Source organism: Bidens hawaiensis, unplaced genomic scaffold (genome assembly GCF_021521415.1).
Source record: "Bidens hawaiensis isolate Kalapana, Puna unplaced genomic scaffold, B.hawaiensis_p1.1 tig00013437_1, whole genome shotgun sequence".
In the NCBI taxonomy this organism is placed as follows: Eukaryota; Viridiplantae; Streptophyta; class Magnoliopsida; order Asterales; family Asteraceae; genus Bidens; species Bidens hawaiensis.
Window position 1 is genome coordinate 557,953 of NW_027492141.1, and position 27,155 is coordinate 585,107.

The 27,155-nt window shown below is 41.8% G+C and overlaps 1 protein-coding gene across 1 annotated transcript; it reads right to left on the reverse strand.

The window, feature by feature from the left end:
• Positions 1 to 17,577: 17,577 nt before the first annotated feature.
• LOC143544153 (uncharacterized) lies at positions 17,578 to 21,251 on the reverse strand. Its single transcript, XM_077036308.1, has 2 exons — positions 21,071 to 21,251; positions 17,578 to 17,794 (listed from the first exon to the last, which is right to left on the reverse strand). Exons 1-2 carry the CDS (start codon positions 21,236 to 21,238, stop codon positions 17,744 to 17,746), a joined length of 219 nt encoding a protein of 72 aa, XP_076892423.1. The 5' UTR covers positions 21,239 to 21,251; the 3' UTR covers positions 17,578 to 17,743.
• Between the last annotated feature and the right edge of the window lie 5,904 nt (positions 21,252 to 27,155).

The following is a 27,155-nucleotide window of genomic DNA, read 5'->3' on the forward strand; positions in this document are numbered from 1 at the left end:
GAAAGAAGCGCGTAAACGTGCATGTGATGCATACACTTAATTATCAGATAAATTTACACTCAATTAATAAAACCTTCATTAAAATCAAATTACTCAATAAGTCATAACATACGAGTTTAATAAAAGAGCATACACTTCGAGAAAATACATGAAAACATAACTAGAAATGTCTGTGTAGGGGTATGGTACTAAACCCGGTTTTACGACCCTAAATTTATTATGTTTGGCTTATTTTATTATTTGGACTAATACAATGTTATTGGGCTGAGGGGGTTTTGTGGAGGTAACCCTAACTGGGCTAGGCCCAATAGGGTACCAGGATGGTGGCCATGAGGCTCTCTATATAAGGAGGTCTCCACCTTCTTATTAAGGTGTCATGCTCAATAAGAGCCACCACCATAACCATTTTTGTGTCTGTAAACAAGAGATCCTTGAGATTTCTTAGCAGTCACCTCCACACCCCCAAAAGGCCATTGCAGATCTCAAGCAACCGGAGAAGAAGATCAAGACGTGGTTCGTTCATCTCGACATCCGTGGAAACATCGTCATGGATCAGGTCAGATTCATTTCATGTTTTGACATTGGCGCCATCCGTGGGACGGCAACGAACTACCCTTCGATTTTCGTCTCGGTTCTCAGATCTCTCCCAAGAAAAACCCAGATCTGGAAGTTTACAGAAAGAGGCTTCAAGACTTGTTCTATTAAAGCTCAAAAAGATCCATAGATTTAAAAGAGGCTTCCAGATCTGTGCAAAAATGAAGCTGAAAAGGATTTGTAGATCCAAAAAAGAAACTACCTGATTCGGATGATCAAGCCTCCGGATCTGTGATGGTTTTAAATTCTCTCCGCTCCGAGCTTCAGATCTATCAAGATCTGATTTACAGATCTAGATCTGGATTACAGACCTGGATTTTAGGTTTAAAATTACAGTCTAGATTACGGAGACTTCCACCGCCATGCACGCGCGCCCGCGAATTCTCACTCCGCGGAAACCACCATGTGGGTTTTGCGCAAAAGACCGCCACCATGTGGGTTTTGCGCAGAAGACTGCCACCATGCATGCTCGCCAGCGGGTCACCATTCCGCCGACATGCGTGAGCACCCGTGGAAACCACCGCGGAAACCACCATGTGGGTTTTGCGCAAAAGACTCGCCGCCATGCATGCCCACGCAACTCTCCGCCATGCATGCGCGCCCGCGAGTCACCACTCCGCCGCCGTGCATGCGCACTGCCAAGGATCAAGCTTCGCCACCATGCATGCACGCCCACGAGTCACGACTCCGCCGCCATGCATGTGCAAGCCTGATTTTGATTTTTGCATACATGTTTCACACTTCCTTTTATTAATTTGAGCAATATGACAACATTATATTGACATCAAACTAAAAATAAAACGAAGTAAAACATACATGCGCGAGCTTCAAGCTCAGACGCGTTGACGAGTTTTAACTCTAAAACGTCAGGGCCTTAGCCCAATAATATGAGCCTTAGCTCAAATTACTCATAGCATCCATCCCACGTATTGCGCAGCTGGACCATAACATACCTAAGCACAACTAAGGCAAAGCACATGCCAAAACATAGTTGTTGAGGTTTCAGGTCGGGGCCGCGCATGGGATTATAATGGATATAGGCAGAGTAACACATACTGACACGTAAAGGCTAAAAAACTCATTCATAATTCCCTATAATAAATGCACGATAACGTCGCGCAAAAGAGGAATAACGAAATGCCAAGGCGCGTGTCAGCATATTCAAAATATCGCAAAATAGCTTGAAATATGACAACTATTAAGGGGTACTTAATAATTTCCTTACAACCTTGTTCAAATTTCAATGTGTAAGCATACCTTATATTCAACAAGCACACGCGCGCGCCATCGCGCATGCGCCACCATGGTTCGATGTACCGCCATCACGCATGCGCCGCCGCGATTCAATACATCGCCATGAAGCAGCAGCGCGTCACCACGGATCACGATGCGTCGTCACGGGTCAATAATCCGCCACCAAACATGCGCACAGTCGCGGATTGACATTCCGTCGACATTCATTCGCGCCATGACAAGTGAACCTCGCCACCGCGTAAGGTCATTGCGCCACCACGCGTACACGCCACCGCGGATAACCATCTGGCCGCCATGGTGCATCCCACCATGCATGAGTGCCACCGCTATGAAGCAGCAGCGCGCCATCACACATGCGCGCTGGCGCCGAGCACCGCACCACCGCTATCCAACACCAACCCAACCGCGTGCATTGACGATTCGTTTTAACCAAAGGGATAGCGCAACGCGCGTACAAGAAAAGAAGAAGAAAAAACAAGCCCTATTGAAAAAGCAAACTAGTCTAATATCTATCTTATCTCGCTCGCGCGAGACAAGACACATTAGACTGGGGGGGCTTGAAGGGGTATGCACCCGCCTTAACACAGAGCGGGGCGGGTCAACCCGCAAGATATAGACGAGGCTTAAAATCAGGATGTCATGAAGACACAAAGCCAAAACCTATGCGCGTGGCGCATATCACATGCTCACGCATACCACATATGCTCACGCATCACATATGCTCACGCATCACGTATGCTCACACATATCATATGCTCACGCGTCACGTATGCTCACGCATATCATATGCTAACGCATCACATATGCTCACGCATCACGTACGCTCACGCATATCACATCTGCACGTGAGAATAAAGGAGACCTTGCGTAGGCCGCGCGTAAGCGACACAACAAATAAGGAACAGTCTAATTCAAATCAGGATAAGGACAACCATGATTGTACTCATCAGACGAGACAATAGTCTAATCCAAATCAACAAATGAGTCACTCTCCACTCATCAAACAACCTTCCAGAAGGTATCTGAAGAGGTATGCACCCGCCTTAACATCGAGCGGGGCGGGTCAACCCACAAGATATAGACAAGAGGCTTGAAATCAGGATGTCATGAAGACACAAAGCCAAAACCTATGCGCGTGGCGCATATCACATATGCTCACGCATATCACATATGCTCACGCATCATATATGCTCACGAACATCACATCTGCGCGTGGCGCATCTGCGCGTGGCGCATATCACATATGCTCACGCATATTACATATGCTTGCGCATATCACATCTGCGCACGAAACATCTGCGCGTGAGAATAAAGAGAAGACCTCGCGCATCCCCAGGATAGGCGCATATCACACATGCATATAATCAACCACGTCCTTATCCAAATCAGGATAAGGACAACCATGATTGTGCTCATCAGACAACCTTCCAGAAGGTATCCTCTAAGGAATAAAGAATATGCTGATGTTGACAGCTGCCAATGAAGGGTGGACAACTCAGCAAAGCCCATGTGCTACCACGTGATTGCACATGGGTCAGGTGAAATACCTTGGTCAGAGAATATTCAATGAAAAAGCACCAGGTGTCCTAAGGACACGTGGCGCGAAGCAATAGGTTGAGGCCAAAAAGGCCCTAATTGGGTCTGAGCCCAATCATTGGAAACCCTAATACTATAAATACCACACCACCTCAACAGTTGATCGCCACCGTGCAGGCGCATCGCTAAACAACACACCGCCATGCATGCGCGCTCAAACCTGCGCCATGCATGCGCGCTCAACTCTCCGCCATGCATGCGCGCTCAAACCTGCGCCATGCATGCGCGCTCAACACTCCGCCATGCATGCGCGCTCAAACCTGCGCCATGCATGCGCGCTCAACTCCCGCCATGCCACGCGCCAAACATAAAGGTCAGGAGCCTAATAATATCCCAAACGGCCACGCGCCGAACATAAAGGTCAGGAGCCTAATAATATCCCAAGCGGCCACGCGCCGAACATAAAGGTCAGGAGCCTAATAATATCCCAAGCGGCCACGCGCCGAACATAAAGGTCAGGAGCCTAATAATATCCCAAACGGCCACGCGCCGAACATAAAGGTCAGGAGCCTAATAATATCCCAAACGGCCACGCGCCGAACATAAAGGTCAGGAGCCTAATAATATCCCACATGGCCACGCGCCAAACATAAAGGTCGGGAGCCTAATAATATCCCAAAAGGCCACGCGCCAGCGTAGGTTGGGCACACCTTATAATTTGCCCGAGGATGGGAACCATGCAATACATCCACTTTTAGTTGATATGTTTTTGCAGGTTCAGCTACGAGTCGCACAAGCACCTATGACATTATTATTATTATCTGGCCGTTTGTGCCCCCATTATTATTTTGAAGACAAGCCGGGATAGTCATCCCGCGCAGAAGAGGCCCTTGTGGGCCAGTCATTATCATCATATTATAGCTCGTAAGTCGCCTCGCGCGCAAGCTTAATTATTTTCATAGCTCGTAAGTCGCCTCGCGCGCAACCTTTATTATTTTTACAGCTTGTAAGCCGCAACTCGCGCATGCTTCATTATTTTTGTAGCTCATAAGCCGCAACTCGTGCATGCTTCATTATTTTTAGCTCGTAATGTGACACCCGGTAAATTCCCAATCCTATAAACTAAGTAATCAACCTAATAATTAGGTGATTGTAAATATCGAGCGCGCCATGTTAGTCAGCGCGTGCATTTGTTATGTGCGCCCTGCGCGAGCGCGCCATGATAGTCAGCACGTGCATTTGTTATGTGCGCCCTGCGCGAGCGCGCCATGTTAAGAACCAGCGTGAGCATATGTTATATGCGCCATGCGCGAATGTTTTGGCTTTATGTTTTCATGTACCTTAACGTTATGATGTCTAATGGGTTGACCGTCACGCATGATGCTAAGGCGGGTGCACCCTAAATCGTTTATGCGCGTGCGGAAGGGAACTAACCTCCCCGCATGGCGGGAACATTGAGAACTAGTTTGTCTGAAGCTCCAAGATGGAATTGACTTCAACATAACTGATCACTATGTTGAAATACCAAGACCACCTGGAGAATCTACAAATGAAACTCAATGTCCCTGACTGCGAGAAGGTCACGCACCTACCCGCAGCAAAGAAATGTCCTTCACGCAGAAAGCTATGCGCACAAAGTAATATGCGCAGAACACTTAGTCTATTCTCCAGTAGTAAGGAGATTACTCCCGCCCAAAAAGAAACGGTAGCGTGTTTCAGAGATTTTCCACTTTTTACTGTACACTGACAAAGTACCTGAAAAAGCACACTGTAACATGAAAAGTCAACTGTCAGCCACCCTACTCCCACCAACCACAGACCTGCATGTCCTGACCAAATCAAAAATCAAAATCTTTTATCCACTACTCCACTTTTAAATAAATAATAATAATTTCCATACTTTATCATCATTACCCCTAGATATGAAAAGATTACAATCCCCTAGAGCAAGGGATTGTGTTCCCTTGAGTTTGCCTATAAATATGTAACCTAAATTATCATCACCAAAACACACTTCAAACTTCTCTCTTAAGGACTGCAACTTGCACTAATCATCTCCCAAGCATCCGTTGTTTTCATTTCCGATCCTGTTACTAGGTAAGCCGAGAATATAACCTTGAGATCTACTTTCCAACCCTTATATTCTCCTATTTCTTGATCTTAATATATATACTTCTTGTCATTTAATCGTATTCTAGACCTTCAATTCCGAGGCCAACACCAAGAAAACCCGAATCTCGATTTAATCCCTTAACAAGAACCACAGGTGAGTCTCACAGCCCCTATTCTCGCTATTTTCACTGTTTTTAAACTGTTTTCGGGGCGAGGGACACGTACTTAAATAATGTTTTTATCATGGTATACTTACAAGCTATGCAAGCGATTATGTGTTTAAATTATGTTTCATGATGAGAAATGCGAACGGTTATCTAAGGTTTTCGATGTATGTGCGCTAGAACTCGAGTAAGTGATCACTTTACCATTGGAACTCTAAGGGTAGGGACTGCTGGTTTGATCCACCCACTCGTAGGGGTCGCACCTCTTTGCATGGACGAGTGCCTAGTATGGTCATGGGGCAGTACTATGGGTTTGAGCCCGCTCGTAGGGGTCGCGCCTCTTTGCATGGACGAGCGCCTTGTTTTCCGGCACAACGTCCGCGCGTAACCCACGGGACGGAATTATTAATTAGCTCGTAGTGGCAGCGCCACTTTGCATGGACGAGCACATTTTCCTGAAACGTTCGCGCGTAACCCGCGGGACGGTATTACTTATTTTAGCTCGTAGTGACAGCGCCACTTTGCATAGACGAGCACAGTTCCCAGGAATGTTCGCGCGTAACCCGCGGAACGATTTTATCAGAATATGTTGATAGAACTGTTTTACCGAGCATGTGTTTTAATGATGCTATCAGAATTATGTTTCAGAATGATTTGTATCAAGATTATGATGCAATACGATTTATCAAGTTACTAAAACTTGTGAACTCACTCAGTTTATACTGATTCAAATGTTTTTACGTGTCTTTCAGGAGATAACTAGGTAGCGCATGGAGTCACACTTAGAGCACCTCACGCTGAACATCTAAAACTAGCTTTTTGGAAGATTTTAGTTCTATCCCTTCGATGCGCGTGGTTGTTCCCGCCGCGCAAGGGGATATGGCATGGAAATCTTCAACAGTTTTTATACTTGGATGTTTTTATGAAATTTTTAAACAATGTAATGTATTTGTATTAAACATTTCATGCGCAATGAAAATCTTTGAATGTTTGCAATGGCCCGTGCTTAAGTATCAATCCCCACTCGCGCGCGCCCGGCTGTTTCCGCCGCTCAGGGCCGGGTGTGACAGATTGGTATCAGAGCGCTGGTTATAGCGAACTAGGAAAAGAAGTTTTAACCTAGACTATAACCGTTGGGGGAAATCGCATGAAATATTTTTCAAAGAAAATATTTTCAAAAGAAACTATACACACACTTAGGAACACGGGTCACACAGTGTCTAGTAGATAATGATAACATTATGTGCTCAGAATACATGCGCTAAGATTGATATGTTTTCACTCTTTTAAAGCGAGAATGCCTCCAACTAAAGCCAAGGGAATTACCATGACACCCGAAGAACTCGCGGAAATAATCGCGCAAGCAATCGCAACACATGAGGCCAGCAAGGCCGAATCAAGTCAGGGTCGTCAGAATGAGACCCCAGAACCCGAATCAGGAGCCTTGGACAAAGGATGCTCCTACAAGACATTCATGGCCTGTAAGCCTTGGCCATTCAAGGGTATCGAAGGGGCCATTGGGCTCTACAACTGGATTGACAAGATGGAGACAGTTCTCTCCATTAGCGGATGTAGTGAGAACCAGAAGGTCCTTTACGCGACCTGCATGTTCCAAGAAGCAGCTTCGTCTTGGTGGAAGCTTCAAGTGAAAACCTTGGGGCGAGAAGTTGCTCTTCACAAGACCTGGGAGGAACTGAAGGAAATGTTGATGAGAAAGTTCTGCTCTCGCGCAGAAATTCAGAACCTACAACAGGAATTCTGGAACCACACCATGGTAGGAACGGATATCGACGCCTACAACAACCGGTTCAACGAGCTTTGCCAGTTGGTGCCAGACATGGCAAACACGGAGGAAAAGAAGATCGAGAGGTATATCTTTGGGCTACCTCCTGTTGTTAGGGTTCCGCTCAACGCCGCAGCGCCTCCAACCTTTGATGAGGCGGTAGCGCGGGCCATCACCCTTACAAGGGATACGGTCCGTGCGGGTATGTTAACTACGCGCGGAATCGAGCAGCGAACCTCTGATCCCAAGGGGAAGTGGAACTCTCACCACCGAGGGTCCGACTCCAAGCAGCCACCGTTCAAGAAGCAGGAGAGCTTAAGGGCTTACGCGATCCAAGCCGCGGAGCCATCAAGGAGAGGATACAGCGGGCCTCGCCCATGGTGCAACAAATGCAAGTATCACCACGAGGGTGAATGCGCAAGAATCGAATGTGCCAAATGTGGCAGACCAGGGCACAAGACGATGAATTGCCGTGTCAGAGAAGCTGGAGCGAGCGACAACTGCTACGCATGCGGGAAGCCAGGGCATTTTAGTCGGGATTGCCCGCAAAAGGGAAACCAAGCTCGCGGAAGAGCTTTTGTGATCGGCGCAGGCGAAGCTAAAGAAGAGCCGAATGTGGTAACCGGTACGTTTTTGCTTAACGGACATTTTGCATCTGTCTTATTTGATACTGGCGCTGACCTAAGTTTTATATCCGCTGAGTTTAAAGACTCCCTAGGCCTAGCAACCAGTAGGCTAGACACACCTTATACTATAGAACTAGCCAATGGTAGGCAGTTATGCACAAACGAAAGAACTGAACAATGTGTAATAGTCATGGGAGGTCACGGGTTCAATATTAACTTGTTGCCAATAGACTTGGGAAGTTTTGACATTGTGATAGGTATGGATTGGTTAGTCGAGAACCACGCGGAAGTTATTTGCCATGAGAAACAGGTTCGGGTCCCACTATTGAACGGAGAAACCTTGGTGATTCAAGGGGAAAGAAGGGGAGTTGCGACGAAACTAATTTCGTGCCTAAAGGCGCGTAAGTGCCTAAGGAAAGGGTGCTACGCCTTCCTGGCGCATGTCGTAGAGAAGAAAGGAGATGAGCGAAGAATTGAAGACTTACCAGTAGTGCGCGAATTTCCAGAAGTTTTTCCTGAAGATTTGCCCGGATTACCGCCGCCGCGACAAGTCGAGTTTCGTATTGATTTGGTCCCAGGAGCTGCGCCAGTAGCTCGAGCGCCTTATCGACTAGCTCCATCTGAGATGCAAGAGCTATCCAATCAGTTACAGGAACTATTGGATAAGGGTTACATACGCCCAAGCTTTTCACCTTGGGGGGCTCCAGTACTGTTTGTTAAGAAGAAGGATGGTTCGTTCCGGATGTGTATTGACTATAGGGAGCTGAACAAGCTGACAGTCAAGAATCGGTACCCCTTACCGAGGATTGACGACTTATTTGACCAGTTGCAAGGATCCAGTTATTATTCGAAGATAGATCTACGGTCCGGATACCACCAACTTAGGGTCCATGAGGAAGATGTGTCGAAAACAGCCTTCCGAACTAGATACGGCCATTATGAGTTCTTAGTGATGCCTTTCGGGCTAACTAATGCGCCGGCTGTATTCATGGATCTGATGAACCGCGTGTGCAAACCATACTTGGACAAGTTTGTGATTGTATTTATAGATGATATTCTGATTTATTCTCGGACCAAGGCCGAGCATCAGCAACACCTGAGATTGATTTTGGAATTGTTGAGGAAAGAAAAGTTGTATGCGAAGTTTTCCAAGTGCGAGTTTTGGCTTAGAGAAGTTCACTTTCTCGGTCACGTTGTAAACGAGAAAGGAATACACGTTGATCCTTCCAAAGTCAAGGCCATCGAAAACTGGGAAGCGCCAAAAACCCCAACTGAGGTGAGGCAATTCCTAGGACTAGCTGGCTACTATCGACGCTTCATTGAGAACTTCTCCAAGATAGCTCTACCTCTGACCGCGCTAACTCAGAAAGACAAGAAGTTTGTTTGGGGCGAAAATCAGGAAGCAGCGTTTCAAATGTTGAAACAGAAGTTATGTAGTGCGCCAATTTTGTCTCTGCCCGAGGGGACGGACGACATCGTCGTTTACTGTGACGCTTCACATCAGGGACTCGGATGTGTCCTTATGCAGCGAGACAAAGTCATAGCGTATGCCTCGCGCTAACTCAAGACCAATGAAAAGAACTACACAACGCATGATCTGGAACTTGGAGCGGTTGTCTTCGCGCTAAAGATTTGGCGCCATTACCTCTATGGTACAAAGTGTGTAATCTTTACGGATCACAAGAGCCTTCAACATATATTTGATCAAAAGGATTTAAACATGAGGCAACGAAGATGGGTTGAATTGTTGAACGATTATGATTGTGAAATAAAGTATCACCCTGGAAAGGCGAATGTGGTAGCAGACGCGCTAAGTAGGAAGGAGCGAATAAAAACACTACGAGTCAAGGCTCTAAGGTTGACCATTCGCGCAGATCTCTTTACCAGCATCCGAGGCGCTCAGCAAGAAGCTTTGAAACCAGAGTTTGCTAAAAACGAATCCCTTGGGGGTATGATTAAGAATTTGGAACTTAAGAACGGCAATCTATATTTCGCTAACCGCATATGGGTCCCTCTCAAGGGAGGATTGCGTGAGCAAGTATTAAACGAGGCTCACAAGACGCGGTATTCCGTACATCCTGGCGCAGACAAGATGTACCAAGATGTTAAAGCGCTGTATTGGTGGCCCAATCTTAAAGGCGCCATCGCGACGTATGTCAGTAAGTGCCTGACGTGTTCAAAAGTAAAGGCTGAATATCAGAAGCCGTCGGGGTTACTTCAGCAGCCAGAAATTCCCATGTGGAAGTGGGAACAAATCTCTATGGACTTCATCACCAAACTGCCAAGGACACCTGGGGGTTATGACACGATCTGGGTTACTGTAGATCGGCTAACTAAGTCAGCGCACTTCCTGCCGATCAAGGAAACCGATAAGATGGAAAAGTTAGCCCGATTGTATATTCGAGAAGTAGTTTCAAAACATGGAGTCCCAGTGTCCATCATTTCTGATAGAGATAGTCGGTTCACCTCAAGATTTTGGAGATCGTTACAAGGAGCTCTAGGTACTCGCCTTGATATGAGTACAGCTTATCATCCTCAAACGGATGGGCAAAGCGAGCGAACAATCCAGACATTGGAAGATATGCTGCGCGCGTGCGCAATCGATTTCGGTGGTAGCTGGGATACTCATCTCCCGTTGGTTGAATTTTCTTACAACAACAGTTATCACACAAGTATCAAGGCTGCGCCGTTCGAAGCTTTGTACGGGCGCAAGTGTAGATCCCCACTGTGCTGGGCTGAAGTGGGTGACAAGCAAATGACTGGTCCAGAATTGATCCAAGAAACAACAGACAAGATTTTTCAGATAAGGGATCGCCTTAAGACAGCGCGCGATAGACAGAAGAGCTACGCAGATGTGCGAAGGAAACCACTGGAATTTCGAGTAGGGGATAAAGTACTTTTGAAAGTCTCTCCATGGAAAGGAGTCCCCCGTTTCGGCAAGCGAGGAAAGTTGAATCCGCGCTACATTGGACCATTTGAGATCCTGGAAAGGATCGGTCCGGTTGCTTATAAACTCCGTTTACCCGCCGAACTCAGTGGAGTTCATGATACGTTTCATGTGTCCAACCTCAAAAAGTGTTTATCTGATGAAACGTTGATTTTACCGTTGGAAGAGATTCACATCGATAAACAACTGCACTTCGTAGAAGAGCCTATAGCCGTAACCGATTGGAAAGAACAAAAGTTGCGCAGAAGTCGAATCAAGTTAGTAAAGGTTCATTGGAACTCAAAGCGTGGGCCTGAATTTACTTGGGAAAGAGAAGACCATATGCGCATGAAATACCCACACCTCTTTCAGAACGTGGCTCCTGCCAGCGACGTCTCCTAAATTTCGGGACGAAATTCTCTTAACAGGGGGAGAATGTGACACCCGGTAAATTCCCAATCCTATAAACTAAGTAATCAACCTAATAATTAGGTGATTGTAAATATCGAGCGCGCCATGTTAGTCAGCGCGTGCATTTGTTATGTGCGCCCTGCGCGAGCGCGCCATGATAGTCAGCACGTGCATTTGTTATGTGCGCCCTGCGCGAGCGCGCCATGTTAAGAACCAGCGTGAGCATATGTTATATGCGCCATGCGCGAATGTTTTGGCTTTATGTTTTCATGTACCTTAACGTTATGATGTCTAATGGGTTGACCGTCACGCATGATGCTAAGGCGGGTGCACCCTAAATCGTTTATGCGCGTGCGGAAGGGAACTAACCTCCCCGCATGGCGGGAACATTGAGAACTAGTTTGTCTGAAGCTCCAAGATGGAATTGACTTCAACATAACTGATCACTATGTTGAAATACCAAGACCACCTGGAGAATCTACAAATGAAACTCAATGTCCCTGACTGCGAGAAGGTCACGCACCTACCCGCAGCAAAGAAATGTCCTTCACGCAGAAAGCTATGCGCACAAAGTAATATGCGCAGAACACTTAGTCTATTCTCCAGTAGTAAGGAGATTACTCCCGCCCAAAAAGAAACGGTAGCGTGTTTCAGAGATTTTCCACTTTTTACTGTACACTGACAAAGTACCTGAAAAAGCACACTGTAACATGAAAAGTCAACTGTCAGCCACCCTACTCCCACCAACCACAGACCTGCATGTCCTGACCAAATCAAAAATCAAAATCTTTTATCCACTACTCCACTTTTAAATAAATAATAATAATTTCCATACTTTATCATCATTACCCCTAGATATGAAAAGATTACAATCCCCTAGAGCAAGGGATTGTGTTCCCTTGAGTTTGCCTATAAATATGTAACCTAAATTATCATCACCAAAACACACTTCAAACTTCTCTCTTAAGGACTGCAACTTGCACTAATCATCTCCCAAGCATCCGTTGTTTTCATTTCCGATCCTGTTACTAGGTAAGCCGAGAATATAACCTTGAGATCTACTTTCCAACCCTTATATTCTCCTATTTCTTGATCTTAATATATATACTTCTTGTCATTTAATCGTATTATAGACCTTCAATTCCGAGGCCAACACCAAGAAAACCCGAATCTCGATTTAATCCCTTAACAAGAACCACAGGTGAGTCTCACAGCCCCTATTCTCGCTATTTTCACTGTTTTTAAACTGTTTTCGGGGCGAGGGACACGTACTTAAATAATGTTTTATCATGGTATACTTACAAGCTATGCAAGCGATTATGTGTTTAAATTATGTTTCATGATGAGCAATGCGAACGGTTATCTAAGGTTTTCGATGTATGTGCGCTAGAACTCGAGTAAGTGATCACTTTACCATTGGAACTCTAAGGGTAGGGACTGCTGGTTTGATCCACCCACTCGTAGGGGTCGCACCTCTTTGCATGGACGAGTGCCTAGTATGGTCATGGGGCAGTACTATGGGTTTGAGCCCGCTCGTAGGGGTCGCGCCTCTTTGCATGGACGAGCGCCTTGTTTTCCGGCACAACGTCCGCGCGTAACCCACGGGACGGAATTATTAATTAGCTCGTAGTGGCAGCGCCACTTTGCATGGACGAGCACATTTTCCTGAAACGTTCGCGCGTAACCCGCGGGACGGTATTACTTATTTTAGCTCGTAGTGACAGCGCCACTTTGCATAGACGAGCACAGTTCCCAGGAATGTTCGCGCGTAACCCGCGGAACGATTTTATCAGAATATGTTGATAGAACTGTTTTACCGAGCATGTGTTTTAATGATGCTATCAGAATTATGTTTCAGAATGATTTGTATCAAGATTATGATGCAATACGATTTATCAAGTTACTAAAACTTGTGAACTCACTCAGTTTATACTGATTCAAATGTTTTTACGTGTCTTTCAGGAGATAACTAGGTAGCGCATGGAGTCACACTTAGAGCACCTCACGCTGAACATCTAAAACTAGCTTTTTGGAAGATTTTAGTTCTATCCCTTCGATGCGCGTGGTTGTTCCCGCCGCGCAAGGGGATATGGCATGGAAATCTTCAACAGTTTTTATACTTGGATGTTTTTATGAAATTTTTAAACAATGTAATGTATTTGTATTAAACATTTCATGCGCAATGAAAATCTTTGAATGTTTGCAATGGCCCGTGCTTAAGTATCAATCCCCACTCGCGCGCGCCCGGCTGTTTCCGCCGCTCAGGGCCGGGTGTGACACGTAAGTCGCCTCGCGCGCAAGCTTTATTATTTTTATAGCTCGTAAGCTGCCTCGCGCGCAAGTTACATTACATTATTATCGAGACGCGCACTCTATCTTTTATCAGGCCCCGCGCCACTATTGTTATGATGCGTGCTATATCTTATTCATGCTAGTGCACCATCATTATCATAAGGACCACAACATGTCACCATCATGGAGAAAACCTCCCAAAACTCAAAGACAATAAAGACAAGGCCGAAGAAAAGGGAAAAAACCGCCTCATGTCCTAACTCACCTTATAAAGTCCAGCGCTCCACCTAAACGCTTGCACGCCTAGGAGCAACACTGGACTTGGGGGGCTTGTAGGGGTATAGTACTAAACCCGGTTTTACGACCCTAAATTTATTATGTTTGGCTTATTTTATTATTTGGACTAATACAATGTTATTGGGCTGAGGGGGTTTTGTGGAGGTAACCCTAACTGGGCTAGGCCCATTAGGGTACCAGGATGGTGGCCATGAGGCTCTCTATATAAGGAGGTCTCCACTTTCTTATTAAGGTGTCATGCTCAATAAGAGCCACCACCATAACCATTTTTGTGTCTGTAAACAAGAGATCCTTGAGATTTCTTAGCAGTCACCTCCACACCCCCAAAAGGCCATTGCAGATCTCAAGCAACCGGAGAAGAAGATCAAGATGTGGTTCGTTCATCTCGACATCCGTGGAAACATTGTCATGGATCAGGTCAGATTCATTTCATGTTTTGATAGTCTGGTCATCAACAGACCATGTGAACAAAATGTCACTTACAAATCAATTATTCTAACACACCACCTCCAACAAAAGATTTAAAGAAAACAAAACATATTGAAAACCAAACCTTTCAGATTACAAATGATGCTCCTTTTTCACACTAATCAAAATGCGACGATCCACAGGAGACATCAGTTGTGGGTCCCACAACCGGTGATGAACAAGGTGAACAAATATTGTTCATAGAAACCATTAACGCCAAAGAGCCCTCACTCCAAACCCGTCTAATGGGATACGAAATATTCGTTACACGTGAGGCGTGTGAACACCTCCCATGCATGTTGTGAAGGGCACAACTACAGTTTCGATGATAGGGTCGTCTTGTGATCTCGAGGTCACCAGATTTGAGGCATCCTTCAAATGCATCAATACGAAAAAACCCGTCTCCGAAAGCTACCCCGGAGGCCATTTAGATGATATGTGTAGAATTAATTTCCTTTGCTTTCTTCTATTGTCTCTTGGCAAGTTTTCACTTGTTTTTAGAAGTTGTTAGCAACAAACACGACCTTTTTTTAGGTCATTTTGGAGTGTGTGGTAGAGAAATGATTTATAGTTTTATATACATACTTGTGGTAAATAGGGTTTGTTTGAGGTGTCCTTTTTTTAATTACTTTTAGGTGATGTGTTGCTTAAGTTTCTTTAATTACTATTCTTAGTCCTTCACTTCTTGTCTTAAAATGAACCAACATTTTTACTTTATATTATAGAGGATGCTTAAAATATTAACTTATGCACACTATTTCTTATTTTATCATTAAATATCTAACAAAATCAAGTGTCAGATGATCGAAAAATGAGTGCATTTAGGACAGGCGGAGCCAACATTGGAGGACATAATGGGATTTGTTATATAACAGTTTATGGGTTTAAGGACATGATGGTATTAGATGATACCCGACTTGATTTTACGATATATGCACTCATTGAGATTGTTGGTATTCTTCTTTGTAAAAACCTCGATTGGTAATTTTGTACAACATTTCAAATTGGTTTTACTAATTGCTTTAGGTTCTTGTATCACATGATAAAATAATTGTGTAAATTTTAACTATCTAAGATCATATGCGGTGTTCCCATAATACTAGCTATGTGAGCATGAACCACCAAACGAGACAAGAACTTGTTTTTTTTTTCAATTGTTACACGAGTATTAAAAGAGAATTTTTACGAGATTAAGAATTGTCATTAATTAGCGTACAGAAAAAAAAAAGTAGTAATACTTTAAAAAGTTACGGTTTCTTTTAAGTTTATCGAAGGTAGAGAGGAATATATGTGGAGTGTCAAATCTAAGGTTTTAAATCTTGTAATAAACGTTTAGTTTCATCAAAGTTTAAGAAATAATTTGTCTATACAATCACGACACTCCAAACCAACTCTTATATCTAGAAATCCACAAAAGTGGGAAAAATCGTTAAATAACTTTAAGATTTTGTTTTATTATGTTTTGTTAAAGTGTAGTGACTTGAACTTATTTGGCATTATTATGTTTGGGATTCTGTTGACAGTTTATATGGTTAAGAGCATTCTCATCCAACCCCTCATATTTGAGGGGTGTTTTTATAATTTAGAGAGTGATTTAAGGTGTTGTGAGTGAAGGATTTTTAGTGATTTTTCTGTATATTTGAAAAGTTACTGTTCATCCCCTATAATTTTTTAATATATTTGAAAGTGGTTGTGAGTGAAGGAAAGAGAAAAGGTAATAATAAAATGTATAAAAAGTATTATTTAATTAAAACGGAGAGAGAAAATAAAGTGAGCTTTAGTGTAATTTTTGGTTTGAAGATAGGGAGTGGGAGGAGAATGCTCTAATATGCAATAGAACTACCAAGAGACTCTTTATGGGTTTTTTTCGAATTGGACTTTAGGATTAAGTGTACGGTTGATGTTTAAGGCTTGAGATCTTTATTGTCTCATGTTTGAAACCTGATTCAAGGAGGTTATCCCACAACCGTGGGTTTTATCCTTGATGGTTTTTCCGAGTGAGTCAGGTCTAGAATGCCAAAATCAGTATGAACAGTTGACATCTAATATCAGGAATATTCACTCGGGTATTGCGGGTAGTTCCAAAGGCTATTAAAAAAGTTCTATGCATGTGATTTTGTGTTTTTAAGTTGAACTAATCGATTATCTAAAAACAAATCTATAAATACGAGAAAAATCACGATAAACAGTAGTTAATATTATGATCGATCGTGGGATCGCCATGCACATCGTGTTTGTAGTGAAGACTCCGTTTGCGCAAGGATATTCGATACATCATCTGAGTGCTCTTATGAGTTAAGAACAAGAAAACGTAGTGATTTGTTAGTTACATTTTACAAAGTTTAATTATGTTTAAATGTATACGTAACATGGTTCTTGTGGACTAAGAAAGTCCATTGGATTGACACAAATTCTACAACAACTACTACCTCCTAATAATCTATTATACATGGTTTTCTATTCATATGAAAATTAGGCTAAAAATGTACATTGATCATTTATAAGTAAAAAGAAATTTTTAATTCCACATAAATTATTTAAGACTTTTAAGTAACACCTATGTTTTAGAAAACAAACATATTGTAATACCTATGTTTTATCTAGTAACATTCGGTCTTGAGTGTAGCATACTTCTAAAAAAAATGTAAATGTGTTACTTCATAGAAAGTATTTAAAAATTTTGTATGTACACAAGTGCGTTCGAATGGTGGTTCACGATCAGGTTCGACTGGTTTTGACAAAAGCTAACTACGGTTCAAGAAAATACAACCCAAACTAGCTAAAGCTAAGTTGAGTGGGCCTGCTAGACCAGTCGGTTTTAGCGGTTCAATTTTGAAAGTTAGAATAATATTTTTCGAAATCAAACTAAAAGATTTTACAATAATAAAGACGGTTTAAAAATATAATACATATACACAACTGCATGTTCTAAAAGTGAAACTAAAATAGCACGGGCAGCACGACCAGTTCCATAAAACCGCCTACTAGCTTCGGTTTGAACGCTATGGTCAGTTTCTAAAGGTTTATCTCAAAGTACTAGTCATGCTTTGTGAAGTAACAAAGTAACAACACCAACAAACAAGACGAACAGAAGTCATAAATCTGACATTTTGTTAAAACAAAAAAAAATATTTTTGATGTTTTACAAATACGAGAATAGTGATCGCCCAGAAAAAGAAATCGGGTTTAGATAACACTGACATACAAAACAAGAGTGATCCATAATGAAACATGGATTCTTTCCATTGACATAATGTTATTGATTTGAATCGTATCCGCCTCAAGGGAGGAACTTCCTATATGGTCTGTTGTTGTCTTCATCCTGCATATGCTGTCAAAATGATGCATAAAATATGAATGTTAGTTATATATTATGCTAAATCTGATTGTTTAAGTAAAACTTAATTATTTAACCAACTAAAATACTAACACTAGTCTCCATAATACCTATCTAATAATAAACATATGATACAAAAGTTTATATGTTCTTGAAAGGATAGTACGAGGACGGCTTTTGTGGTTTCGACTGTTGGCGCATATTTTACTTCATACTTCATACCACAATAAAAAAATTATAACATTTACAATTTGTAGAGTTGGTTCAAAGATCGAGATCGAGTTGGGTTATATGTGCCAAAAAAAAACGAAAAAAAAGCCTTAACCGTCTGAGGTGCTTGCATTACCCGAGCATTTATAATTCCTAGTGCTATACCTAATTAAATCGGATGTCGACTACTAAATGAAACAGCACAAAAAAGATAAACCAACTACAGAAGCTCCCTGTCTGAGTCATTTTGCGCACATAAAGGAAGTAAAAATAATAACTTAATTCAATGTTACATAATCAACAACAATATAACCATAAACCATCAAGCGACCCAACGCCAACAGGGCAATCACATAGTCGATAGCACCACCAAGATATTTTTCGCATAACAAATTTTCAGAAATGAATTAAAAGGTGTCTACGTAAAGTATTTACGCAAGTCAAAAGTAGATGAAAATCTCAGGTATTGGCGATCGCTTCATGGTTTCTCATTCATTAATTATTGTAGCTTTGGGCAAGAACGACTTAATTCAAACTATGCGTATCACCGAAACATATAGTTACTTCTAAAGCAAAACCCTAAAACACCAAATACATTTCCCCAAGTAATGACGTTGGCACCAAAATACAAAAATGACACATTTTTACCCTAGCTATCCTACCACACTTAGCGCTTAATTACTCAATAATTAGTCAATCAGATATGTTCAGATCAGTCGTTTGATATAGAAATCAGTTAGTCAACAAACATCACTAGTTCAGATCCAAAACGAAAATTCATAAAACATATACTTGAAATCGCATCATTAGAGTACCGTCTTACCGATTGGCAATTAATGCCAATTTATACAACTTTGCTATGTAAAGAAACTAACAAAAAAAGAGTGTATATAGTATGACATTTAAAATAAGCATCGTTAAAGCATATTATCATAGCAAGTCGCTAAGATAACTAACTAAATTTGCATTTTAAATCCCATTCTTGTTAGTTAAGGTTTCTTCTACCTTGTTAAAATGAATTAAAAAGTTCTAATTCCGATCATGTAGTTGAGTAAACTCAGTAAATTACATCTCACCAACAGTGAACTAATGCATAGGCTATATATAGCATCACAAAAAGATAAGCCTTTAACAACTAACAGTAATACAAATTACAAAAGCTCAACATAATTACTTAATTCCGTGTTTCATAATCATCAACATTATAAACACAAATTAAAATAACACAGACTTGCCAAATGCTAACAATCACTGAATCACATAGCACTAGCAAGATGTTTTCCATATTACAAAGTTTCAGATAGAACTTAAGGGGCAATAGCTTCTACATTAATACAAACTATGCTGATCATTCAAAAGTACCCTATAGAAACCAACAAATATGAAAATGATACATTTTACCCTACTATATAGCATACATCTCCTAAACATAACTATTATTCTATATAATTTCAGATCAATCGCTTGATCATAGAAATAAATACTCAACAAATATCAGTAATTCAAGCAAGAACAACTTAACGCAAGCTATGCATATCGTAGATTGTCAAAAGCCCTCCAGGGGCGTTCCTAGGCCCTCAGGCAATGTGAGCGCAAAGCGCCTCGCTACCATCGAGCAAGATTCCAGGCAGACTTATGCAATTTTAAGTTAAACTAGTATAAAACAACAAAAAATGGCTAGAAACCAGCCTAGGCTAGTCGTAAACAAGCCTAAAACATGTTTCAAAAACCTCCAAAAATGATATGTCTATGCTAAATGCCTCATTCATCTTGAGCCCGTGCCTTTTAAGCGCCTAGGCTCAACCAAAAGTATAGTTCAATAGCAGCTTCTAAATCAAAACCCTAAAAACCAAATACATTTCCACAAAGATAATATTTCAAAACCAAAACACCCAAGCAGTTAATGCGGAAAAATATCGGATACTGGTCAAGGACAAATATTTGAGATATCAGTTATCGTGGTGAGCCCATATAATGTATATATGTGTGAACCCTCGGGTGGGCAAAAGTGAAATTGCACTAATTTTGACGTTATTTTACTAATCTCGTGAAAATAACGTTAAAAGTGGCGGAAGGTTAATCAGGCATCATGTGGTGGCGCTGATAGCCGAAAGACAAGGGTGCACGCACCAATCTGCCGGTGTCCCGGTGGTTGAGTGTTATGTGCCTTATGTCAAAGGCTTGATGCAAAACGACTATCGAGCCGGGGGGTCTCACCGGAAGCAGCCTCTCTATTCCTACGGGATAGAGGTAAGGCTGTCTACATCTTACCCTCCTCAGACCCTACCATAGTTTTGCTATTGGTGGGATTTACCGAGCACGAGTTATCGTGGTGAGATATCGGTAATTTAACATCATGTAAAATTCATATATATAGCAATTTAACACTAACAATTCGGTATACGCTCCTACCATTAACAAATTAACCTTTTGCAACTTGCAAACACTAAGAATCATAGCAAGTAAGAACTGATTAAGACTTAAAACACTAACATTGAACATTAAAACTTGATAATTAAGACGTAAAACAAGAATATCGATGATATAGCAGTCAAATATCGGTCTATATCACCGAGGTACCGATATCCTGACCGATATTTTACCAGGGGACCGAATGACCGATAACCGATATATCACCCGAAATATTGACTGCATAGCAAAACACAAAATTAAACGTTTTTAACCTAATCAAATAACACAAATATCCTAATCATAACTGTTATTTCGCTATCCTACAAAACTCAAAAATCAGGTATAAAAACCCGGTTCTGACCAGACCTGGTTCTACCCGACCCTAGGGTACAGACCACGTTTCAGACTTTTAGTTTCTCCCCGAAACCAGTTCCTTCCCGACCCGGTTCTTTACCTTTGTTTACCAAACCCGGTTCCTGAAAAAACCCAATTAACCCACCTCTAATTGTGAGCTCATATTAATCAATAAACCCTAAAAATAATATACAATACATTATCAATTGGTTAATCACATTAATCAATAACTCAACAAAACATCACTAATTCAGATCCAATACAAGAAATAAGAGTGTGTATGTATATACTTACAAACTCACGAACAGTGCCTTTGTAAACAAGGTACGGAATCGCAACACCAAAGATTCCGACAATAGCTAGGTTCCGACGAGTCCATCGGAAATTGTGTTCCAGATTCTCACGAACTGTGCCCCAGTCTTCGATGAACTTGTTCTTGTTTGCCTCCATTCCTCCACCCATTTTGATTGTTGGTGGTCTGGTTTCTCTCTCACACACACAAACACACTGCTGACTTGTTTTCAGTTTATTTGGTTTAGAGGGGATACCAAAGATTGGGTCTGTATGGGCTGGTGTGGGCTTTGTTGAATGGGTTGATTTGAGCTTGTTTCAAAATAAAGCTGTACTTTTTGGGATAGAGCCGGTAGAGGTGCAAATACACGAAAAATACCCCTAAAAACCGTAACCTCTTAAAAATATCCAATCTATACCTGAAAAAAACCCAGAATAAAACCCCCAAAAACCCAAATATTTGGTTTTTTTCAATACCCGAAAATAGGATATTCAAATACCCGGTTTCATACCCGACCCGAACCCGATGCATAGGGTATGGTTTTTAGAGACAATACCCAGACCCGAACTTGAACCCGACCCGGGTATTACCAATACCCGATTTTCCGATACCCGGTTATACCCAAACCTAGTTCCATACCTGAACCCAGGTATTTGAAAAACCCGACTTGTGCACCTCTATATAGAGGTGGGAAAAAAACTTGGTTTTGGATTTGACCCAGACCTACTGGAACTGGTTCCACCTGTACCTGGTCAAAACCCGGACCCGACCGCTCAAAACCCGACAACATAACGTTTTACTTTTTGGCTAGAGGTGGGGAAAAAACCAGATCTGGACCTGACCGGGAACCGGCCTACGGGTACTAATCAGGTTTTGGTTTCTTTGAGAAATCGTACCTGAACCTGGAACCTACCATGAGGCGTGTGACATACCAGGATCTAGCCACGTGTTATACTGAACAACAATTTAATAGAGTAAAAGTATCATTTAAGAAACTCATTAATGTGAGTAAATACGATTTCGGTGTAAGTTACGTTTGCGGAAGCGTAAGACAACTACAAGTTGTAAATAACTAATTCACAATTAAATTCCCAGACACTACAATTTATGTGACCAAAATAAGCATGGTTGTTTGATAAAAGTTATGCAACCACAATGCCATCCTAACTCCTGATATGCACCATAGTGACCTCAGAAAAACATGCTAAAAGGGTCGACACAACGGTTGGTGAGTCCATAGGTTTGAATCTAAAAATAATTTCGCTAAATACACTAGTATTCATGATACAATAGTGTAGTGTCCATTGCGACCGATGTTGACATACTGATCTGTGCCTCCCACCAAGTCTTTACCCTGACTTGGCACTGTTTAGGTCAGTGTTACACCCGTCCGACATTCTGTCGAGTTTTAGCGCAGGTGGAGTTTGTCAAACCCAGTAGTACTACTTATTATTACCCCGCCAGTTAACCTTAGTTAATGGTCCAATGTGTGTTAGGACTTTCAGTTTATAAGTTCACTACTTATACATGCGATAAAAACAATCTACAAGATCTAAAAAGGTTTGAGCATGCTTTCTCCCCAAAAAAAGAGAAAGTAAAAGAGAGGGGTCATGAAAATCACCTCGAAAACGCTTTAAAAGAAAGCTAACTGCTAAAGCGAAAACTGATATAACGTTTAAATACATTAATCCCATGTACATTTTAGATAATATTTTATTAGTTTATGTTCGGTTTTTGTTAGGATTTGTATACTACTAACATATTTGAATAAATGTAGGTCCCGGAACTTGTTCGTGGTTAAAGAGGGCGAAAAACGATCAAAAACAAGCCGAACCGGTGAACCGACGCATCAAGAAACAAACCGGACCGAACCAGGAGTGAACCGGACCAAGTGACCACCCTAGGCCGGAACGCCGCGCGGCCAAGGGAGAGGAGGCCACCGCGCTGCGCGGCGGGAGCAGTTCCAGAACATTCCATTCGTTTAGCCGCCTTACGTATTTTTGGACACCTGTTGCTTATATAAAGACCCCTAAACTCACCCTTAAGCATACCCTGAAGTTCCAGACGAATTTGGTGAGTTCCGAGGAGTCCGAGAGCAGATTTTGGCAGCTTTGGAGTCGAAGAATCAGCTGGTGTTGCGCTTATTAGTTGAAGACGAAGAACACAGGTTTTATCTTTTGTTTCTTTCGTTTTCGTTATTTTACCGCCTTGAATTCTTATTTGCTTGTTTTCTTTAAACCTAAGATGCTAGGCTAAATTGCATGAACTATCTAGACTTATGATGAACCTACTTTGATGTTTTGATTTGACTTTGGGATTTATTTACGTTATGTTTTTTATGGTTTAGTAAAAGATTTAGTTATAATTAATTGATGCGTATGAATGCTTAGGATTGTTTGATGAGTTTTATTCTATAGTTTTCCTTGATTATTGTTTGTCATATGATAGTATTGCTATTAGGTCAATTACTTCGTGTTTTTGATTATTTTATGATTGATGTCATGATAAGGTCATAGGAATAATATTGTCGAATAAACCTAAGTGTGCTGCTAACCTAAATCTGTAAAGTGCTAAGTTATTGATAAGTCTTTACTATTTAATCTTTCTAGATTTAGTTCTTCGTAAGGAGTCCGTCTAGGGTTGATTATTTATTATTGTTTATCAAATCAATTAAATATAATAAATTGCCTTTGATTTCCGCGCTGTAAAGTAGGATTTCGTATAAAGGAACTAAGTCATAAATAATTAGGTAACCGTAAGGGAACTTGATTTTCAATACTAGTGTGTGTTAAAACTTGTTAGAAATCCATAGGTGTCTCTTAAGAAGGGTCAAGGGTCCCGTTCGGGTTTTCTTTTAAGTGTGTAATTTACGATCCCAGTCCATAACTAAATATTTTCCCGAGTCAATTCTGTGGCATCTGCCCCGATCCGACCCGACCCAGGTACCCGTTTCTCTGACCCGATCTCTCTTTTATTATTTAATATTTATACTTATATTTTACTTTTAATAATAATATATATTTTCCTTCCCGCCTCTTTCTCTCTCTTTCTTTCCGCCGTCCCGTCCCTCTTCCTTCTCTCTTTTCCACCTTTTCCCTCTTGTCGCCGTCCCACCCTTACGCCTTGTTTCCCTCCTCTTTGCTTGTCCTTTGGTTCTTCCCGCCTAAGGATGTCTGCAGCTCCACGCGCCAGACTCCTTACATGGAAGCCTGCGTGAAGACATCTTGTTCCTGCGATGCGTGAAGAGAACTCTTCTCGCAGCGCGCTAAGAATGCATGTTCTTCCCGCAATGCGCTAAGAATGTATGTTCTTCCCGCGATGCGCTTAGAATTCTTGTTCTTCACGCAGCACGCTAAGGATGTGATTCTTCCCGCAGTGCGCTAAGGATTGTTGTGCCAGCCTTCGCGCTCGCGCACTCAGCCTTCCCGCGCTTAACCCTTGTATCTTCTGTTTAAATCTAGCCGTTTGCTTTTGTGTTGTCTTATCTTCTGTGCTGTTGACCTAACCTATCTAATGTCTGAATAGTTACTTTCGGCGCAGCATGCGTACCAACCCCCATTGGTTGGTAGAAAAAGTGACTGACATTATCTTTTGAGATCTGCTTTTGCCATGCTTGACCAGTACCTTTATCTGAACCGCCCATGCCTGTTACTGTTTCCCTGTCAGCTTTATCTTGCCCCCTGCAGCTGCCATATCTTTTGATATCTTTTGCTTTTGGATTCTTATGCTTTTTGATATCTTTTGCTTTTTGAGATCTTTTCCCCTTTTCTAGGATTGTGTTCCCTAGGGTTTCTCTATAAATAATAGTATTATTTTTCTTAACACTTCACACACTACACTTATTATCTCTTCCTCCCTTTTTGCTCTCTGCCGTTGTCCTCTGCCGTCTTCCTCTCTGCCTCCGTCTTCCTCCTTGTTCTTCCTGCTTTTCCGGTAATATATATTATAATTTACTTATTAATTATGCTAACTTATAATCAAGACTTAAAACCAATCGTTAAAACAATAATCTTATTTATAGGTTAACTTGTGCTTGTTTAAAGTTGGCTCTTGCTTTATCTATCACCGCATCGTTTATCAAGTGAGTTATCTCGTACCTAATCCCTTTTTAGTTTTAATGTTTTGGGATGTTCATGTGTTTGTACAAAACTTGAGTCTTAAACTGTTTATGAACTTTAGTCGCGCAGTATCCCATGTGTTGAGGACGTTTACTTGGCTGTTTATTTGTATGTGTGTATCATTAACCGCTTTGTTCGGCCTATTCTGCAGTTCCGTTGGTACCATTAGTTGAACACGGGAGACCTATCGTTTACGGTTTTCTTGGTTTACACTTGCACAGATGTTTTCTCGTTTTTATGCTCAATTGGGAGCATGGATTGAACTATGATCTATGAACTATCTTAGGCTTGATCACAATCTGATTACACCCTTGTTAAACTCTAGACATACACGTGTTGCGCGCAGATTTACTGTGATTATCTATGATTATCTATTAAACTTGATTTCTCACCAACACGCAAGTGTTTGACGTTTATTTTAACACATGTTCAGGTTTGCAGTAGCTGTTTTGGAGCTTGTGGACACGTAGGACGTTTTTACTTTTGGACCTAGAATTAAAATGTATCAAGACAAGTTGATGTTTGAATGTTATAATTTATAATATATTGATTTATGTTTGATTTATGTTCTTTATTTTCCCCGCTGCGCGTGCGCGATAAAATGTGTATTAATAAATATTGACACCAATAGTGTCGCGAGTAATGAAGCAATATGTGGCGCCCCGATGTATAATCCGCCTTTGGTCGGGGTGTTACAGATTGGTATCAGAGCTCGTTGACTTTAGGATAGGTGGTTAGACGTAACGGCCTAGAATACCTAAGAGTCCCTTCTCGCACATGAGAGAAATCTCATGTTTGCGCACTTATTGTTAATTACTCGTTATTTATGAATATGCTCGCACTTGCGCAGTATATAAATTTTATGTTCTATTTCGCGATATTTCGATTTTTGTTGAATTTCGATTTTTATTGATTTTACTTACATATTCGTTTGTTGGGATTTGAAGATCCGAAAAGTCATGGTGATACATGAATAGTTGATTTTCAATTTCCATTTACGATTATGTTCTGAGGTTGGAGACTTGAAAAGTCATGGTGATACATGAATTGTCAACCTCCAATACTCATTTTCTTGTATATTTTATATTGAAGATTGGAAAGTCATGGTGATACATGAATCGTCAATCTCCAATACTCGTTTACTAGCTATTTTAAATTGAGAACTCGGAAAGTCACGGTGATGCGTGAATTGTCGGTTCTTGATTCGAATTTGTTACCTTTATTAAGTCTGCATTTTGGGTCATTTATTTTACTTTAACTTTTGATAGTATCTAACTCTGCGAAACCAAGCTTTATAAGATTGAAACTTTGCGCTAAAACCAAGATATTAATTAAAATTTAAAACTTTTATAGAATGCCTCCGCTATCTCGCCGATTTCAGAGAAGAGAAGCCTCGCGCATGCGTAGACAGCAACGTTCCCAGGAAATGGCCGCCGCAATAGCCCAAGCTTTGAGCCAAAACAATGCTAATACCTCCAGTTATAACATTAAGTCCTTTAATGCGGGTAACCCTCCGAAGTTCACAGGTCTTGAAGGAGCCACCGTGATGCTCCAATGGCTCAAAAAGATTGAAAACACTTTCCTCCATACCCAATGCCCCTCAGAAAGACGAACCCTATATGCTTCCAGTGTCCTGGAATCCAGAGCGCTTACATGGTGGAATGGAGTAGCTCATGCGCGTGGCGCAGAGGCTGCTTCTAGCATGACATGGGAGGAATTCAAGGAAATTCTTACGCGAGAATTCTGCCCTCCCAACGAAGTTAAGCGCCTGGAGGAAGAATTCTGGAACTTAAAGCAATACAGCGGTGAAGCGCGCGAGTACGCGACGCGCTTCCACGAGCTAAGCTTACTGGTCCCTCACCTTGTTACCCCTTCACGCCGAGCCATCGAGAAATTTCTTGGGGGTCTCCCCATGGAAATTCAAGATTCTGTATGGGCCAGAAACCCAGTAACCCTCTCTGACGCCATC